This window comes from Halictus rubicundus, chromosome 2, assembly GCF_050948215.1.
Source record: "Halictus rubicundus isolate RS-2024b chromosome 2, iyHalRubi1_principal, whole genome shotgun sequence".
NCBI classification, from domain to species: domain Eukaryota; kingdom Metazoa; phylum Arthropoda; class Insecta; order Hymenoptera; family Halictidae; genus Halictus; species Halictus rubicundus.
The window spans coordinates 14,518,796-14,540,317 of NC_135150.1; the positions used below are offsets into that span (position 1 = coordinate 14,518,796).

Here is a 21,522-nt window from a genome sequence, read left to right on the forward strand (position 1 = left end):
AATCGGCCCGTGTCCCAGAAAATTCTCCTCGGCGGACGTTCATCGTTAATAATAACGGGTTTCGCCGAAACTCGCGACAGGTCTTTAATTATCGCGGACATATGCCCGTTTCGCGTCGTATGGAAGAAAACGTCATCGGGTTTCGCAACGACGACCACGCGTTCTCGCGATTCGCAAACAGAAGTCGCGTGGGCGGTACCAACGACCGAACTGTTCTCCCTCTTGACCAGCCCAGAAACTCGGCGTAAGTGCTTCCGTGTCCGGGCGAGTGCGAAACAGGTGATCGAACTTCAACTTCGACTGGAGGACGAAATATTTTCTGTTACGATCGTGTCCCGCAACGGAGTCGGTTGCGCAATCTCGGAACGCGCGTCAGCCGATCGCATGCAGAACGCGAAATAGTTTTGCGCGCCGGACCCGTGTATTTTTGAACACAGTCCCGATCGTAAATTGCCTTGAAAACAGTTTCGTTGATCAGTAAAATTGACAGCGTAACGTTGCTGGGGAGGGAAAGACAGAGAGAGAGAGATAACGTTTTCGGACTGTAAATTTCCACACGATGATTACGTAGGACATTACACGTTGCAGTAAATATGTGTCGGGAGAACTCTTTGAAATGGCTGGGCCCGCTGTTAATAGCTTTGTACGGCGAAGAGAACGTTACTCTGTGAAAAACAAATTTCATTTATGCTTTTATACGTGTCTCAATGAGCGCAGACGCTTTCGATACAAACAGGCTGAAATAATAACCCCTTGAAATACGATGTAAATGAAATTTGACACAGCTAGTGAATGTTTTTGTACACGTGTACCTGGGATGACAACATACACGTTCGCTGCTGATATTTGTTGTTAATATTAAGCCTCAATTGGTGCAATGCTTTTCAGAATCGTCGCGAATGGCAGGATCCTATATGAAAAGGATAAAAATGTATATGTAAAGTTACGTCCACACCGAAGCGACATCGAGCGACTTCTCGTTGCCTCCTGTTACATTCAAGGTTACATTCAACTTTTTCAAGGTGCATGCGACATCGATTAAAAGTCGCCTGTTGTTGCTTCAGCGTGGACGTAGCTTAATGCTAGACGAATCTCTTCGAATATTTTGTTTTTGACGATGTAAACGTTAAAAATTGAACTTGTATTTTACTATGAAATGGAAATTCAACTGACGAAGTTGGACAATTTTTAGACTACGGATCCTTATGCAAAATGTCATCGTTTGAAAGGAACACGAGCCAAATAGAAATGTCTTTCCCTAACAATGTTAATAAACTGATAATAACCCACCGATGTTCTCAATTTCTCTGAATCCGTCCACTGTTTCAAATTTTACTTACTCATTCTTATCATAACTGGACAAAGTCTATTCACGAGTGACCCCAGTTAACCCTTGGAAGGGGTGTTTCCACAGCAGCCCTAGGTCCATTCGAATCTTTGTACACGAATTTTATTTTAAACATTTTTTCGCCCACTTCATTGAAATCTACGTTTCCTCAATCATTTAAATGCGCTGCTAAAGTGTAAGAATTTTAACGGAGCGCTTATAGCTCTTAAAACCGCCACACGAGGGTTCAGGATTAATCAATATTTTCCTTCACAATGTCGTAGGAAACGCATAACGTCTCTGAGACATTTCTTTGTGTCAAAGGGTTAATTATAACGAGTAAAACGTCGCGCTCGAGTCCGTAGAGATTCTCCACAGCGATTTAAAATAAACTCGCGGCGGGCGAGCCGCCGGGTAGCGGTTCGACATCGGGTCGTCCAATTAAAAAGGAAGAAATTAGCGGGATCCGGGGGAAGAAGGTGGGCAAACTGAAATTCGACTTCAACTTCCGGATAATCCTGTGCGCGGCGTGTCCCTGTTGCGCAGGCGTCGAACAGAAATAAAAGGACAGCTGTAAAAAGAGATGAGAGGAGAGGAACCAGCAGGTAAACGGGCCAACGCGCGCGATGTTAATCCAGGGAACGAGTCGGATTAAAGCTGGCTGGAGGGAAGGAGAGAGAAATAGACGGGGGTGAACAAAAAAAAAAAATGAAAATAAAAGGTCGAAGAAAAATCCGGTCGCGTGACGTCGGGGGAACGACACGCCGGGTGCCGTTTTATCCGTTTCACCTACCTATCGACAGCGTGTTAAATATAGTCCCGACGACGGCGAAGAGAAGTATCGTTCCCAGGTGGTCGAAGAACAGTCGGTTCGGCATGAAATAACCGGCGTCCAGGATAATGGGCGGCAGCATGTAGAGGAAGAACGTGTCGGGGGTGAGGGGCGACACGTGGACACTACTCGCCTGGAACAGTAAGACACCAACGACGACGCCGACAACGATCAGCAAACAGGACTCCGGAAAGATCTTGCTGAGCTTCGGCGTCATGTGGAAGCCTGCACGTACAATTGTAACTTAACGGTCTCCCTTGGAACCGTTCTCGTTCGGGACGTTCGATTGCTGGCGGTCCCGTCGTGAATCTTCCCGATTCCCACACCCCCGCGCGCGAAATTCTATCAACCTGCTCGCAGACGACTATCAAATAAATGCGATTTCATATTGTATATGATTTCACATTATTATTCTGTAAGCGATAGCAGTTTTTCGAGATATCTCTGAACGGTAGATTCGTACTTCGAATCGTGAATTTTTGTGGAAAATAGTGAAAAACTTGTTAGGGATGGTAATTATTGGATCGAGGATTTTGCGCATTTATGGCAAAGTGTGGCGATGAAACGCGGAATGTTTAAACCATTGAAAGAAGCTCTTTGCAGTCAAGGTTATTTTAACTTCAGAGTACGGACATTTTATCTAATCTGGAATATTTTCGTTGCATATAGCTAGGAACGAATATTGGGTTGGCACGAAAGTTCGTAGCGTTTTTAAATTAAAATTCAAAGATAAAATTAAGATATGTATTCATAGGTTTATCTAATAACATGGTAGGTTGTCTCGAAAATGGCAAAAAGTAATAGAAGAGAATGGAAAATATGTTATTGAATAAACATATGAATAAATATCTTAATTTTATCTTTGAATTTTAATTTAAAAACGCTACGAGCTTTCGTTCCAATCCAATAGTTTAATAAACTATTTGTTTCTTTCCAGAATCATTGTATAGAGTTGAAAACAATACAACACAACACAATACAATACAATACAATACAACATTTTTAAATTCTTTAAATGGTCTTACCGTTCTGCATTTGATCTACTAATTTTTATTATAAATGCATAAAGTCCACATACGACGTTTTTCATTTTTTTTCCATACGAAGTCACGTGCATTTAATCGTACAGCACTTGAACGTTTAACAATTTATTGAACACAAAGACATCTAGTGATGCAGGAACTGTTTTGAATTACAGTATACAGTGTACTTGGTGCCTCAAGGAGGACAGTCGAGTGCATAGGGTTAAAAATACTGTGAGTGCTAATGTCTAATAATAGTGGAATTTGCATTACTTTATAAACAACAAGTTCAGTGCAAAGTTGATAATTCTGAAGTATGAATACCATTTGGAGTTATCGACGTCTAATAATAGTGTAATTTCCATTGCTTCGTAAATAATAGAGCATTGTTTAGCAAGGAGCTGACAATTCAGATTAACGTTGGTAAAATTCCCCGAAAAATAATATAAAAAACAGTAAGAAAACATAACTATCATCCGTGAGCACCGGCACTATCGATTTGCAGAAACAAAAGCTTTCTGGGATATTGTTCGGTGAGTGCTTGATCGTTAAAATTACGTTCGTAAAATTCCGCGAAAAACGCTGGCAAATTGTAAAAACATTCAATCCAAATCCCTAACGAGGACACGGGAATTGTATCGGCCGTGTCCTCAGTACAGCGAATCGATTATCCCGGTGACCTACGGCCACTATCGGTTTTCGCGAGAAAAGAAAAAAAAAAAAAAAGAGAAAAAGACGCAGCTCCGGGTGGCCAGGGAAGAAAATGGGGAAACACGGAAACGTATTTTGGCAGCCAGCCGCCAGCAACTGAACGTCACGACTGAAAAGGTCGTGATTGGGAATAAAAGGAGCGTCAGGTAGCTCGAATTTCCGTGGCGCTCCATTGTTATACGCGCGTTTCACGAAGCCGCGGCGCGACGCCGCGCGTCGTTATTGAAAATTCTGAAATATGTTTGCTATAGTTAGATCGAGATCGATTCTGCTCGGTCAAGGTTACCGACTAGTCACCCCCCTCCACCGTGTCGTTCGGCTTTCCTTGCGAGTCTAGTCACGCTTTGACCGCGTCCGATGGAACGCGAAATAAAAACAAAACAGAGGGCCGAAGGTCGCGATAAAACATGGACAACGCCGAGGATCCAAAATCCGTCGGCGGCAGAACAGGTTTCCGGCGCCTGTTCCTGGAATAACAACAACGACGACAGAGCGTTTACGCGAGAGCCGAGAATTCGGGCGCAGCGATATCGGAACAATGCGTTCGCCGAAACAGAAATCGTTCCCGGCGTGACACGGAATGGAGGAAGTGACCTCGAACGCGCTCCACAGAATCCGACCGGGCCGCGTCACCTCATAGGACGCAACAACGTTCGAGCTAACCGCAGCGGATACCAACGAAACCAGCAGCGAAGCGCTCAGCCGAGGCCGCTCTCGACTTTGGATCGGGTCAAGTTCCACGAGTGCCCGTACCTATTTTCGCGATGCTGGCGAAGAAGATCCATATGCCGATGACGAACGGGGTCTCGACCCGGTGGAACTCCACGGCGATGATATGGTACTCGGGCTTTGGTCTTTCGAATCTGTTCCCGTCGCTCTCGCCTACCTGGGAGGACAAATGCGACTCGACGGGGCCGTCCTCGTCGTTTACAGCCGAGAAACTGCGGAACGAGATGTCGTCCCGCAGGGAGCCGTCGATCGGTCCCATCGGGCCGAAACTCTTTCCCGGATACGGGTCCCTCAGGTTCTTCGGGAACTCCTGTTCGTCGACGATCGGCCCGTGGACCGTGAAATCGTAGGCGGGCATGCGTTGTTCCGGAACGGTCTCGTAGAACCTGGCGGATGCCGCGTGGCCGTGTCGCGGCCAGCACGCGGCCAGCATCAGCAGGCCGAGCACCATCATCGGGAAGGCTGCACGTGGAGCCATGACGACGTAACACGTGGACACCGGAGATGCTGATGGCGGGGACTGCGCCACCGTTTCTGAGTCACTCGTTGTACCATCAGAAGGGACCTCCAGCTACGTGGAAGCTGCAGGATCCGTGGCTCCCGCTGTTCGCGTCGCCGGGGGTGCTCACCCTCGTCGCCGGCTCGTTACACCCTCGCTTCCTGCTCCCTGCGCGGAGGGCTCTCCGTTGTTCCTGGATTTATAGAGGGCTGGGCACACGCTGGCGACGACTCGAGTGCACAGGCGGTGCCTAATTACATAGCGCGATACCGAAACTAACGGCTTCGCGGAGACTCCGCTCTCGCTTTATCGCGCACACGTGGAAGACGATCGGTTGGTTCGAGGTGATCGGTGTCGCTCTCCCGTATTTTTCCAATTCTTATCGGGGCCTTGACGTCAATCTCCAAATAGAAACCTAGAGCCTCGGTCGTGTTCTCGCCGATGGTTGCCACCCACACAGTTTGCGGAGGTCTCGCTCCGGGGACGCGTGTTTTGGTGGTCGAAGGTCTCCTCCGCGGAGCTGGTCGATTCTCATGAGCGTCGTCGTCGCGACGGTCTATATCTGTCTCACCCGGCGACCCTTTCCGGTGTCAGCCTTGGACGATTTTACGGTCGAGTCAACGAACCCCTCGGCGGACACCTACACGCGGCCAAATTCACACCTGTCCGGTTATTAAAAACGCCTAGCCCACAGACCAACACACGACAATAGAGACAGAGACCGAGATTCGGTCGAGTGGTGGATTTGTTTTGCTACTTACCGCGTTTCGCCGATCGACGACTGCCTCGAGAGCGCGGCTGCCCCCGTGTATCGGCTGGTTATCGACGGGCGAATCCTCTTCGTACGCAGCTGCGACGGGGACGCGAGCCGGGAACGATACACTGGCTGCAGCCTCCACGGGAATTTATTTACACACCGTCGCCCGCGAATCGACAGATCCACTCGACGCAACCGCGACGTTGCGGAACGACCGCTACGCGGCCAGCTTCAGGGAAGAGGATAGCGCACCCTGGACGTATACAGCGAACGTAGACTTTATTGTCTCTCTCTCTCTCTCAGACCTCTATGGTGATTCTCGCGGCAGGATTCTTCTCCCGGTCCAGCAGCCTATCGCAGGACTCCGGTCGGGGATCTCTGGACAAAATGTCCCCTCGTCGAACGTTCGATCGTTGGAAAAATTTCGTGGATAACTCGGAGAATGGACTTGCCTGTGATCCGATGGCCCGAACCGCCGGATGACACTCGGAGATGCTCGAGCGAGAGTGCGAGATATCTATGATGTATCCACCGTCCAATCACGGCGCTGATTCCGCGGGGATGGAGGTTCTATAGCGTGATCCAGGTATTGTGACACAGGTCGGACAGTTGACGGGTCGACCAGATCGATAATCAGGTTCACTGTGGGATCTGCTGGCAGGCACACGGGGACGCGCTCGCGTTCTGCGTACGTAGCGGGCGGAGAACCACTCTGTCGAGGTAGCGGCGAGGACGAGGCATCGTTGCATCGGAAATGCGGCGTTCCCAGGTGCGCGTCGATCGACCGTCGGAGCAGCACTGCGCGGAATTAAATCACCGCACACGTCGGCCCCACAACACCGAGAAAGAACACCATGGCCACGGCTAAGGGCACGCAACAACGTTGCCAAAAACGTGCGTAACTGCCGACCAGACTATCCATGACGTCGCTAGTGATAGCCGATGGATGCGCGCGGCTCCTCCGTCTCTGTTCTACTAGCTGGCCCCGCCGTTCCTTCGCTTCGGCCGTCCCTCTTCCGCCCGTGGGCACTGCTCCCTCTTTCTCTCTCTATCTCGGGGAGCGTCTCCTCGCGTCCCTTCGACGCTTTCCAGCCAGCTGATCGTTGCGGGAACCCGCGCAGGCGTCGCGACGCTCCGATATAGAACGACGCGACGCGGGACGTTGTTGGGCGTGCTTGAAACGCGCCGCGTCGCGGCGCTACGCGGCGCCCCCGGGATCCGTTGTTGAGAATTTCGCCGCTGGAGGCAGCCCCGTATCGTCCGTCGAGCCTCGACCATACAGGGAAATTGTAACGGGAATTGGAATTCCTGGCCCCCGCTGATCGATGATGACGATGATGGCCGCTTTGGGGGCGAACGGATTTATACGCGCGACGATGCGCGCTCTCCCGCCAGCCGAAAAACCCGCTCGCTGTCGCGGTGTTTTCTGCTCCCGAATCCCGCCGAGGATGATTTATCCCACTCGATAAATTCCCCGTGTCTTGCTCGTTACCCCGCAGCTTTGTTATTTAAACGAGCACTCGGTGCCGCCTTGAATTTATGAATGACGTGTTACAGTACGCCTCGAGAGACACTCGAGTGCTTTACCTGCCGAGCGAAGTTTCGGAATCGTTGGACGAATTGTATGTGCCGCGCCCCGGTGTCCCGCAATCCCGCTGCCTCTTTAACGAGATCGTCCCCTTCCGCCCTGCCATTTTGTTTTATTTTTTCCCGTGCGATGCCTTATTAAAAAAGTTCGGTCACGTCGTTTAGAATCCGCGAGACGTGCGGTCCGGCTCGGTTCGCCCCGGGTTAATTAACCGCTTCCATTTTCGATCTTCAAATGCATTAGACGGTAAATGTTTTATACTTTTTCCTCGCTGTGGCCGACCGGCGTGGCGAAGAAGTTTGTAAACCCGTAAATAATTAAGAGCGCAAAGTGGGCTAGTTTCCGTGACTATGGGGGGTAACTCATGTAACATGCTGAAAATAAGGCGGTTTTTAGGAATGTTTTTCACGGAAACTTTTTCCACCGCATTTTTATGAAGCTTTTAGAGTTCGCTTGTGCATATTTTAGTAGAGAAACGTGTTTTTGGAAAAAAATAGCGAACCACCTATCTGAAACTACGGTGCCTCTTGCATTCGCGCGATACGAAAAAGAAAAATTCGACAGTTTTGGTTTCATAACGAACCAGGTGTCAAATTGAGGTGGTAGAGTGGTAAGTCGTGTAGACAGAGAATCTACATATTTATCTACGTGCACCTTCTCGGGGAAAGGTGATTGATGAAATAGTTCCTGACTTATTCTGCATAATTTTAGGAAAGTGCGTGTGAGATATTCGCTGTAAATTCCAACGAATTCAAGGCAAGCACAGTGAATCCGCGTTTTCTGCCAACAGCACGAGTCTTGTCGTCCTTTAAAGCCACTATTTTTTAATGTCGTAGAAAAGGACAGTGATACTCGCCGCCAATTACCGCTCGCCGAGGACTGTAAATACGTCCGCTTTCGTTCGTCTTACACGTTATATGTCAATGTCACTGCGGAGATACTGCTGACATGATCCTACTATTCTTCGATGCAGTGCCGAATGTAGAAAAGGACAGCGAAGCTCAAGAACTTCTTTATTTTTCATTATTTTTTTACGGGACTTTCACTAATATATTTTTGGAATATTTCTGATTAAAATGACACCAATATATATATATATATATATATATCCCGGATTCACTGTAGTCGTAACTCTTCCTCATGGCTTCAGTAATGATTAATTTGACATTTTTACGATTTTGCTTCACGTTTTTGTACATCAAGCACGTCGTTACATAAAGAAGAACATGTTGTTTAACACTAAACCTGCCAAGCATTAGCAGCATCTGGTAAATATTGCCTTGTAAAAATGGCAACCCTAAATTTATTGAGATGTTCCGTGATTTCCAATACAATAAATGCTTGGACGAGGAAATTTATTCCACTATTTTCCATATGTGAATTTTTATAGTTTCGACAATTGTAAAATATAAAACCGGTCATTTTGACCGCGGTAGGTTTAGTGTTAACTTCTTCTACGAGGGAACTAGCATTTTCACAACAAATCTTCTTTCGTTTACAACATCAGGGAACCGCATACCTTTTTCACCGTAATGTTGTTTGTACATTGCGTTTCGATCCCCGCCTCGAGGAGCCTATTCTCCGGACGCAGCGTTGTTGGTTTATGCAACAAAATCGAGTTTTTCAGACTGGTTACGTGAGTCGCAGCCCTTAGGTTTTGTCAGCCTCTGCATCTTCGGTGTTCCGCAGTGTACGAGGTTCGTTTCTCTCTCTCTCTCTCATTTATTTATTTATGCATTTCTGGTAAGTGAGTCGTGAATTTTTGAGGGCGCTGTATAGAACATACGTGGGTCAGGTTGCATGCCTATACAGACCGAAGGCGACCTTAAACCAGCGGCGTCCCGACGCCGGATCTAGGAGACACCGGCGTCCTTGACCTTGTCACTGTTGCGCTAGCGAAATGCTCACCTCGCCGCGACATTCAGCTCCGCAGTTTCTGCCAGCCTTCTCGATCATGCTCTGCCCGACCTACCTTTCTCTCACCGTCATACTTATCTTTTCCCCGGCGCGACGATCACGTCCGCGCTAATCGGTTCATGAACTTTTAATTACCGGTCCGCGAAGAGGCATCAGCCTCGATTTTTCTATTTCCTATTTTTGTTTCCTAGCCCGGCCCGTAAATAAACGCGCGATAATTGTTCTGTTTGCGCCCGCGGGACAGAAACGTGACGATAATTGAATGGTCGATGTCTTTTTCACAAGGTTTTCGTTTGTCCGAAAAAAATAAACACATTTTTCGATGTTGATTTTAACCGTGGTTCCAATCGTTGACAAAGGTGAGGAGGCGCCGCGGAATAGTGGGCGCTGTTATCGTTATTAAATGGACGATTTTGGTGGAACGGGGTTTTTTTTTGTTTTATCTAGTTCCGAAGAAACAGGATATTTTTTGCCGCGCCGCCGTTCCGCCTTGTGCCGCGGAAGCGTGCCAATTATTATGCGAATTCGGTGTACGGTCACCTGTTGTGACGATCCGAAATTACTTCGAAAATTATTGACTGCGTGAAAAAGCATTTCGAATAAAAGCCTCACGGTATCAAGCGGACTATATGATGCAATAATTCGTTTTTTACTATCCGTCATTTTTATCGAGGCACGGAGATCGCTTTCAGTTTTTTTTTTCTAAATTGGATAGCCAATATTTTTTCCCGGGTATCGATGTAGTTTCAAAAGCTACGGCGAAATAGGATTTGCCTTATACCGTTTCCAGTTAATAGTCTCGGAGAAGGTAGTAAAATAACGTAAGTAATTTACCTGCTGTTTCAAAGCGTCGTGTTAAATAGCTCACCCTGTATATGCATCGCGACGAAGTAATTGTCACAGTTTAAAAATATCCCGGACCCACTCGTGCTTTCGCCGATTAGTTTTGCAGATTCGCGACTGTGAGCTTTCTAACCATCGATTAATCGTGCGAGAGAACTCGATGTACCGCGGAAGGTTTCAACTTGAGATAACTTTTTGTGTCGATTTTACGTACACCGAAGCTTGTTTATATTTTAAATGCAAGTGGCTGCGTTAGCACATTGTAACCGGAAATTGTTATTAATAACGCTAATTGTTGCTCTGCAAACGGAATAAACGATACTTGTTCCGTAAAATTCGCGAGGCACTCGATGAGGCGTAATGATTGGAAACACATTTTGTAATATGTGTACATCAATGAAATTGCAGTGGTCAAACGTAGGAGGAAAGATCGTATTCGGCATCAATAAAAAAATATAGATAAACAGAAGCAAACAAGAGCATTATCAAGAAAATTAAACTTAAAATAACTTTGTTGTCATATTTTGTGTTATCGCTAGACTGCGCAACTTTATGCAAAATAAAAATGTACTGTATTAACTGGAAGAAAGACGAGTTAAAAAGCATGTGTTCTTTTAATTGTCTTTACATTCTTCTGTCTTCATTCCTCTGTATTTACCCATTTTTTAAAAATGAGGAGGAAAATACAAAACAGAAAAACCAAAAAATTAAGGATATTGTCATATTATTTTGAATCTATTGGGCATACTTAGAAAGAAAGTAGATTTGTGTTTCATTCTAGTCTCTTGTAATCGACGTAAATCATTTTTATTTTCTACAAAGACCTGTGAACATCCCTGCACATTCTTTGGATGTCAAAACCGTGCTGTTCGTTTACTGGTTCTATTTACCGAAGACCTAAACCCGTAATCCAGAAATACCGATGGAGTCTATATTGTCGTAACTACCGATTGTGCGCGAGCTATTCGCAATCCAGCAGCGTCCGAGCGAAATGACAAACAGCGAATGGTTCGCGGGGCTGTTTACAATCTCTGGCGAAGACGTGCCATTATAGTGTCTCAAAGGCCGACGTTAAATGATGAGTGCAGCACTGAGAACGGTTTACTTTCCACTTTTCTGTAACAAAGCCTTAGAAATTAACAATTACAGATGACTATTCCCCGCTCATTCTCTTGAATGCCCCCTTTCAACTATATATTCACTCCTTGCCACTATTCGTTTTTTTTTAAATCGTTAGACACAGCTCGGAGGAAATTTACATTAAATAAGTGTGCTTAAGTTTGACCCGGACTTATAAACGTTTCATCGAAATTCTAAATTTCTATCAGCCGATTTAAATATAATTTAAATATAAATTCATTAGCTGTTTATATGAACTCGAATAAAGGGATTAACGTTGCTTTCAAAGAAGTAGGTACGAAAGTATGTAAGAAAACAATTGGTGAATGGATTGGCATTCACCTTGTAAGATTCAATGCAATTGAATGCAAAGAAAAGATTTAGAAGACATAGGGTAAGGCCTGCGGGTAGTGTGCCTGTGTTAATTATACTTATTTTTAAAGCATAATTAATATTTAAAAAGATATATATATATTAATTGATTTTAATGAAAAAAATGCAAGGTGCAAAGGTGGACGACACAGTACAATTTTGTCGATCGAGGAGAGAGCATCGCAGTATTTGTTGTATAATTGAAATGATATGAAAATAAATTTGTATCGTCATTTTATGGAAGTTGACAACAAATTGACTATTATCCACGTTTAATTATATTACCAATACCTTTTTTGGTAGGAACAGGTGTACAAGAAGTGTTGGTGGGTTCAGTGTTAAATATTTCGCAACTGCCTCGAGAAACCACCCTTCGAATTCTTCCCGGATCGAAGACATAGTGTTCGACAATTGAAAACGAGTCGAACGCCTCGAAGCCTCGGGCAATTACTCTAACGGGCAATATTAAAGGATGGTACGTAGCAGCGGACATCCTCGGGGCCCCAGGGCGTTCGTGGTCACGCGAAATCTCGTCGATCAAACGATTACTCAGCCGTGTGGGATGAAATATTGTATTTTGTAATCGTAAATCCGATATTTAGTTAATCAATTACGCTCGGTAAACTCTTTATCGAGGTAATGTATTCGAGCCGGGGCCGGGTTGGCGGCCGGTGCGAGAGAGAGAGAGAGCCTTACAACACCATTATCGTTCTCACTTTCAGCAATAAATTTCTTTCGCTCCGAGGACCGTAAACTCGATAGAAATGATTAAGTCCCGGGCCCCGTACATAATGGAGCGGCTCGGGCAAAGTGACAAACCAACAATAAACAAATTGATAAGCAACGCACGTCACAAAATTTAATTGCCGATGAGCACGATCGGCCGCGCGGCGGACGCAACGGGGGAGGAAGAGAGACAGGTGGACAGAGACGGACCTGCATCGCATCGGTTGATAACAACGGGTTGCGTAACCACGCACGGATAGACGGCCATTCTCCGCGCCGATTTTACTCTGCACACGATGAAACGGATACTCCCCTGTCATCGTGATTGTTTAACCCTTCTGTTCATAATCTGCTACCCGGACACCCATTTCAGCTAGACATTTTTCATGATCCTCATCAAATACCTTCGAACCTCATTGTTTCACTCATTTCCGATCGGTTTACGTATTTTTTTTACCAGTATATTTATCTTTCGGATCCTCATTGTTTCACTCATTTTCGATTGGTTTACGTATTTTTTTCCGTTATATTTATTCTTTTACTCAGATTTGTAGCAAAGAACTGGATTTTAGTTTACATTAGCCTATTTTTATAAAACTATCTTATCTATTTATGTCGATCGATTTATTTTTACTCGACAGTTGAAAGATTACTGACCATTCATACCAATTAATGAACAATTTCACATTTTTGTCGTCGACAACTCGTGTAATTTTGGTTATTTCTACATTTAAAAATCCCACGTGTACTGCAAATACCGATAAATGGGTGGGCAAGAGGTTCAAAAGTTTTTCTGAACGAAAATCCGAAAAATTCAAGTGCAAAAACGACCTCGAAAACGAGAATATACCCTCAACCCATTATTACAGTCCGTTTCTTATTTTTAATTTCAGAACTTGCTTCATCGTCATTTAAACCCGTTATATTCTCACACGTAGTCTTGCTAGCATATGTAGAACACCTGAGTACTACAGTTGTTACATACCATGAGACTGTGGCGTTACGTAAACTAAGTAACTATTAGTGCAAACGTTGACGCCTTGCCGTACCATCTTCTTTACGGTTATAGTGACTAGAACGTCCTTGTATTTTTGATATTGATTACCAGACATGTTTAAGCAAAATACAAATTTTCTATCTAAATTCCAACAAATTCTGATGAAATAGAAAATTATTTTCTTCCTTAATATGCTTAACACTAGAACTACCGAGCCCTAAACGTGACTTAGACTTATCCCTTTATAATAACAGCAAGATTGAATTTGCTCAGGTTTCATACGATTTTTATGGTAACATGTACCCCAAAGCAGAGATATATTAAAAAATGTCTCGTGAAAACGTTTTCATAGTTTCAGTAATCGTGAAAGAAGAAATCATCCACCAGTCATTTTAACTGATTCGGTAGTTCTAGTGTTAATGGGTGGAAAATAATATATTTTTGCATACTTCCAATATTTGAACAGCTTTCAATTATACAATTCAAGAATACAACTTTATTTCGTTTAAAAGAGAAAGGCATTCATATTTGTTAGACTTTGTTTAAAATCTTTATCACGAGTCGAGGGAGAAGGGAAGGGTTAACAAAAGCGGCGAGCGTTTAGATCGCGTCCAGCCACGCCGAGCGGAGCGTAGCCGAGCGGGGAGCGAGCTGGCGCACGCCTAGAAGCTTCAGATAAGAGCTTATTCCGGTTGCTTGCGCAGCGAATCTATTATCAGCGATCAGGCCAGATCGCATCTGGTTCCGACCACGGTTGACATGTTTTATTTACAACGTCGGGATGTAATCGGGAGACCCAATTTCTTCTTGCCCTTTCTTCGGCGGATCCCGAATGTGGGAGCGAGACAGCCGACCGCTCTATTGATGACGGCAATTCCGACGCCGTTGAAGGAAACGGAAACCGTTTCGATTTCGAGGCCGTTCCTCGGGGCTCGTAAATAATTCTGCCTCCGCCGCCGTGGCTGACGGAATGTAACGCGGCGATCGCGGAATGCTGCCCGTTTCTTGTGCCGTTGTCGCGTAATTAATATTCAGACGGGCTTGAACAATCGGACTTATGGTTGCCTCCGCGGCATGTGACCGTCCACCCCCTAATCACGGATTTTTGCCCCGCGAAACGCAACGTGAGGAAATTCTTCAAGTTCTGGAACATTTACTCGGACACATAAAATTTTACGTGGTTTTTTAAAAATATTTTCTTTGCAACAGTTTGTATTAACCGTCTTTGAAAGAATATTTTTAGTAACACAAATCTTCTGCAAATTGTTGGACAATTGTTTGTACGTTTAGTAATACGCTCATTATCTGCGAATCGAACTGCTAACCTTGGCAGTGTTGTTGGACTGCATATCTTTATGCAAAATAAAAATCGTTCGCATTAATTGCAAGTCATAGGAACCAAACAGGAATTTATTTACTTTAGTGTACTTTAGTCTGATCAAGTTGGATGTAATGTATCGATACTTTCAAATTCTTATATTTTTAATATTTGAATCTTTAATTTTTAATCTTTGCCACAGCTGCATAAAATCCGCATTATAGTGAAACTCGAGCCGCGACACGTCACCAGAAATCGTCTATGCTTTCGGTCTGTTTTCATCAAGTCATCACTGCTTATAGATTCAAGGTAAATGCCAATATTTGCGCAAATAGATAAATTCATCTCCGCGTTTCCATTGTCGAATAAAATGCCTGTCTCCAACGTCTTTGGTCGATTGCCAAAAAGAATTTTCCGGGAACACTGCAGATAGCACTGATAATTGTTCAACGGATCCTGTTCCGTTAATCGCGTTCTAACTTCGTTAAACGGGGGTACATAGAAGTTGAGATTAAGGAACATAACTGAACAGATTTTAGGTAAATATTTGTGCAGTTGAGCTTAGAAGCCGGACAAAAGCGATTGTTTGGCCAAATCGCTTGACGTAGAACTCCGCGCCACGTGTGGCTTAGTGGACTAAGCTTGATACACAAATGTGTGACATAGTGTGACCTGGATAGATATCATTTTGTACAGGATGATTCTAAATTAAGGTTCTAAACGTTCATAGTCGCTGTTTTTCGCGTAGAGTTCACAAAACACCATGAAATCATTTTTAGAAAGCAACACTTTTTTTTCTCTTTTTCCTAAATGTTAGATAGGGCAGCTTTCACGTAGATATCAAATATGGCTCCAATACCGATCATGCTTCGATACTTAAAAATAGTGTTTCTCAGATAAGAAAATTTATTTACTGAATTAAGTCTACGTAATTAATTCTACGCAAAGGACACAGTAAATTGATCGTACTTTTAAATATTTAACGCGATATCAAACAATGACGTAGTTGAGGTAAAACTGATTTCTGCATACGGTGGATACACAACATTTCGAATGTTAATGTTAAGTAATGTATTACTTGCTTGATACAACGTCAGAAGATATTTTATTTGACGATGCATCACGTGGTCAGGCTTCTCTTACATAAAAACGAATGAACCGTTAAAAGACACCGTGCGTTAAACATACTTAATACGCCCAACGTAATTACATAATGACATACTCTAGCGACGATAATTAATCGAGCTAATCGATATGCGGCAGCTATTCAAGCTGGATAATCTAAATACTATTTAACCGTGCGGTATCTATTTGGTTTGCGACAATTTGTTTCCCTTTGACGCGATAAATCTTTATTATAATCAATTAGTTGTCACGGGCATCGTTATAATCAATAACGGTGTAATAACCAATCGCTCCCGAAACTATTGTACACGAAATTCCATTCGGAACCAGATACCTTCGGCCGCGGATATTGTTCAACAATTATTTATCTCGATATTTATCTATCTGATGCCGGCCATGATTCTCCGTGGGCAAAGTACGAACCGGCGCGATGCATGATTCATGGCGAATTTGATAAAGGCTATTTTGGCAACAAGAAGTTCGCTGACCCGCGTTTATCAAAACGCGTTTTTTGCCGGCGCGGCCGAGCAAAATGTACCGCAAACTTTCCGACAGCCTCGATTCGTCTTGCATAATGATACTCTCTTTCTTCGGTTACATCAATATGCCCGAAAGGATCATCTATTTCGCGAGGAGGATACATTAATGTCAACGCCGCGAACGACCGGCGGGATAAAATGTTCGCGACTCAACGAGAGCAAAAAACCACGGAATCAATTTCGCGGGAACCGTTTCCGGTGCATTAACGGCAATTACCGACAGATTTCCAACGGGACAAGACGCGCGAGCAAAATGTACGTTCGAAAATTGTGACTCGAGCAACACTCGAACGAGCACGAAGTTTTGAACACACTACAGTGATTACTCGATATATGTCGAAAACAAGGCACTGACATATATCAGCTAGGAGATACTGTTCTTTGACCTACGCGACCTTCTTGGCCCCTCACGGGGTATGGCAGTGGGGATAGTTCTGGGAGTTTTACCGCCTAAGCATTTGGGACATATATCGAGTAAACACTGCATTGTTTACGAGAATTCTGCGCGATTGATCAAGCCCGGCCGTCCGTGCTTGCGTTCGGTCGGCTCGGAATTCTGAAGCGTGAAATCGAATTAAGGTGCGCATTAACGTTTATTAATGCGAAACTCCCGTACGGTATTGCGCTTGGACAGCCGGCGAAAGAATTCGCGGAATGGCGGTCGTTGACGATGCAAAGAATTCCGGTGTCACCGTTTTCTGCGGGGCGTCACACTTCGTGCTCAATCGCAGGACATTCCTGCGTCTCGCGGACGACAAACGGGGGAAAAATTCTGCAAACAGAGTCATTCTTACGTGGCATTGTTGCACGGTTTGTATAAACATTTGCAACGCGGAGGGGCGTCGTGTTTATCGGGCAATATTTATTGGAAAAAGAACCGTGATACGGGAAGATCCGGCGCTGCGGGGGCAGTTGCGCGGCGAATATAAACTAATCAATATTTCGACGCGAGCTTCGCCGGGAAGGATCTCTCGAAACACGGAGAACGAAGACGCGTCACGTAATGATAATAACAATAATAATCGTAATCTCTACAATTGCAGACTTTATTGCGCTTCTATTCAAACGCACGACGAATGTAAACTCGACTAGATGGGCGAGAGATGCATCGCACGAGACCACTTTATTAATTGTTGAAATGTTTAACACCGTTCATTAGGCACGTTTAATGGAGACTCTGTTAAGGAACGTGATACAGGTGCTGCAATATTTACTAACGTTCGAACAGGTTTCTTCAGAATGATTTATATCTGCCTCGTAGTTAGCAGATAAAGATGATATGGAAGATGCCAGTATGAATGTAAATTTTATTCAATATGGTAAAGATGTTCCCTGTAATTTATATTCATTGTTTCGTCCAGGCACATTTACTTTAGCTGCAGCGAGGTTGTTATTCTATTGCATAACAGTGTTAAAAGTAAAAATGAATGTATTCAAGTCACTGAAGATTTTACAGAAAGTGGAACAAGTATAAAATTGTCAGCTGCAGTTCAACACTGTGAGCAAGAGGTTAAAAATAAAATTCCAGTTCGTGCTTTTACGTTTTGTTATTTTTGTTTCTTTTCTTCTTTGAGACTGAATAATTCACCGTAGAGATCCAATTGTACGTTAACATTTTTTATAGACGAAAAGCTATTTTGTAACGAGGTTGTTGCTTCGTTTTACAAAATTGCTATGAGGTTATAAATACGAATATGTTCTAATTTTGTCGATTTAGTTGAGACTCATTGCAAATGCAGATAACTCCGATTAAACAAAAACTACGGTATTCTGTAGTGGATTGCCTGCAATTCTTATCGGTGTTAATAAATCAATAGAAGATAATGGAAATAACCGAACGAATTTATGTTACGATCCAATGAATTATAGCACATTTCTAAAAAAGTTTCGACACAAATAAAAGAGCAACAACCTGCTCACTGAAGGGACAATGAAAATGCATACCGCCACCTTCAGGAATAAGGTAATAATAAGATTTAAGATCGTGCTTTTGTTGTCTGCGTTATTTCTGTATTTCCTTCATGATTGAATAATTCCGTTCAAAGATCGAAAGGTCCAGTCTCAAAATCATATTTTTATTCCTCGTTATAGTTGCATTAGTTGGTAACGAGGCTATTGCTTCGACGGAGTATACTTACATGTCCGAATACAGTGAATTCTCGATATATGTCAACAATACGGGTCTTGCCAGCGTCATGTATCGTCCAGAAGACATACCTAAGCGGTGTTATGTTTACCGAGGCCTCTCGAGTTTCAGGGCCCCTCACGGGGTATACCCCGCGATAGTAGCGATAGTTCCTCGACGTTTATCCTCTACGCCTCGGCGACATATATAGAGGAATCAGTGTATGACGTTTCAAAGAGAGTGAAAGACCAGCAACCTCTTCAGGGAAGAGTCGACACCGCGAGCAAGGAGCGAGAACTGCTCAACATGCTTTTATTTTCCATATTATTTCAGCGTCCGTTTTACGAGCGAATAGTACGGTGTAATGACATGTAGGCATCGACGTGCAATTTTCTTAGGACGTTGAAGAACAATGTCCCGGAGCACGGAGAATCTTTCAATGGCGGCGGCGGCGGCTACGGCGGCCGCCTGGGATGACGAAGTGGATCGCGTCTGACTCACATCCTCGTTATCATACGGAGACAAATCGTAGCAGGACGATAAAAGTAACGCGAGGGGGAGGGGGGGGGAGTTAGGGGAGCTGCTGGCTGATATCGATTTTCCGTTACGCCACCGTACACAGCCTTGACTGGTTCCCGGAGTATTTTTCGCGATCCCGCGCGTCGTCTCGTCGGGTCTCGAGTTTCCTCGCGCGTTCCTCTCTCGCGGAAGGTCGTCGATAAATTTTCGCGGGCGACCATAATTCGCAACTTTCCCCCCGGGGGCCCGCCACTGCCATCGAGTGCTGCTCGAGAGGTTGACGCGCGATACCGCGTTTCAAGGTGGCTGAGTTCGACATGCGGCGAAAGAAAACTACCCCCGGGGCCAGAGAGAGAGAGAGAGAGAGAGAGAGATAGAGAGATAGAGAGAGGGGGGGGGGGGGAGTAGGTGCCTGGCCTCGTTTCGAAACTGCTGGATTTACAACATTAATATTCCTGATGGACAAGCACCGGTTAATGGCACTTTAATGACCGAGCACTCTATTGAATCAGGCTCGTTGACCATGCGTACCGTGACGCGTCCAAAATCAAGATTTACCCTCGTGACGCTGATCAATGACCCGGCGACCGAGAACGATACACGAGACTACCCGTGTGCTCGGCGACCGTGGATCCTTAGGATTCCTCAGTGTCATGCGAACCCGCCTGTGTCTCGGGTAGCATGCTGCAGGAACGGGCGCGCTCCTTCCTCCAGCCCCCGAAATTTCCGATCGTGCTTCGGAATTTCTTCGGGATGCCGACGGTTCAAAGGTTCCACGGTAAATATTAGGCTACCGGAGAACGATTCATTTACCATAGAAATGATCGGCCCGGACGGGAGATTGGCCAACGTTAGACACCGCCGGTGTTTATGCTAAATAGTTTTATAATCGGGGAATCACGGCCGAAATGGAATTTTAGTTTCCCTGATCAGATTGAAGTGTTTATTTTGATTGTTTTGTATTGCATACGGGCACTAAGATTTGCAATCTAATTGTTGCTGGTTTACTGCAATGCCAGTAAAAACGAAGGTAAATATAGAACTGGATTGTTTTGTGTTGTATAAATGCACTAAGATTTGCAATTTAATTGCTACTGGTGTGTCGCAGTATAATGCAAGTAATAATAAAGGAAAATATAGTAGTGTCTGTAATTATATTTATTTCTGGAATATTTCGAGTTTCAAATTCTTAGTAAATGAAATTAATGTTAGTCGTTATCTTATTAGGATTGCATTCAATTTTTTATGCCGCGATTGCTTTGGAGGAAAATTAAAGCGGATGTTTGTTGCGAAAGCGTATGATTTACTGTCTAGATAAAATAAGGTGAGCATGAATAATTCCATCACACACGTTGCGGTTGCCAAGTAAATCATTTATGAATGCAATAGATATTTCCAGCACTGTGCATCATCTGCGAGCCAATCAGTGAAACGATTTGAGGATCACATGCACTGCACCTGATAAGCGTAATACTATTCCGAATGATGCTGCTGTAAAGAGAAAACAGAGCGTATACATTTTGAGAAATGTACGAAATGACCATGTTATAAAATAATGATGGCGATATTATTGTACAGTGCGTTTCGAACGGGTTCAAATAAATGAATATTGATGTAAAAACAAGTCGAAAACGTAGAATGAAATTTCGTTTTCCGAAGCTTCGTTTCCGAGAAAATCGAATTCGAAGATTCCTCAAGTAGAATAGGAATCGACTGATGCGACTGATCATGACCTGCTGAATCTACTTCTCGTGCTGCACGGGGACTTGTCGACTTTCTAAATCCGTTTTCTTGGATACGCAGTATTGATGGAACAATTTTGGTTCTATATCGTCGGCTTATTGTTATATTTAACAATATCCGTTGATGCGTCTGATCATAATCTGTCGAATCTACTTCTCGTGATGCACGAGGACCCGTCGACTTTCTAAAGCCGATTTCTTGGATACGCAGTCTTGATGGAACCAATTTCATTTTACATTGTTGACTTATTATTATGTTTAACAGTTTAAAATTTACGACTTCCTTAAATCCAGATGAGAGTTTACTCATTCAGAATCACTGAGAAGTTTATCAAATCGACACGAGGAACGAATGATAGTTGAAGGAGTTTATGAGCAGACTGCAGATTCTGATGGAAAATACAAATTTTCTCAATTTTCATTAACTCTGATCTACTAACATTTTAACCGAGTGACATTTCAATCTTGAATATTTAGGAAGACGTATTGTTCAACGTAACAAAATCGACAAAATAACAAATATTTGGCCATAATCGCTATAAACACGATGCACTTTACGCTAACTTAAGAAAAAGGTGAACAATGTCAGCTGATGACTAGACTGCGCATCTTTATGGAAAATAAAAATTGTATGTATCAATTCCAAGACTTTGGACCCATGTAGAAATTATTTTCAACAACTTCAAAAAGCTAAAAAGAATCGACACAGTTAAAT

General features: G+C 44.0%; 1 protein-coding gene across 6 annotated transcripts in view; it reads right to left on the reverse strand.

The window, feature by feature from the left end:
• Nhe2 (Na[+]/H[+] hydrogen exchanger 2) overlaps window positions 1-7,434 on the reverse strand; it is a 37,649-nt gene extending 30,215 nt beyond the window's left edge. For 2 of the 6 annotated variants that reach the window (XR_013084531.1, XR_013084530.1), the window contains exons 1-3: window positions 5,882-7,432; window positions 4,646-5,760; window positions 2,121-2,384 (exon numbers count right to left, since the gene is read on the reverse strand). Coding sequence is in view for 4 of the 6 variants with exons in the window: in XM_076805456.1 (XP_076661571.1) it covers window positions 2,121-2,384; window positions 4,646-5,099 (718 nt within the window). In the remaining 2 variants the exon portion in view is untranslated. Of the gene's footprint in view, window positions 1-2,120; window positions 2,385-4,645; window positions 5,761-5,881 lie in introns of all 6 variants that reach the window. The other 4 variants (XM_076805458.1, XM_076805457.1, XM_076805456.1 and 1 more) reach the window with 3 other exon arrangements.
• Window positions 7,435-21,522: the final 14,088 nt, after the last annotated feature.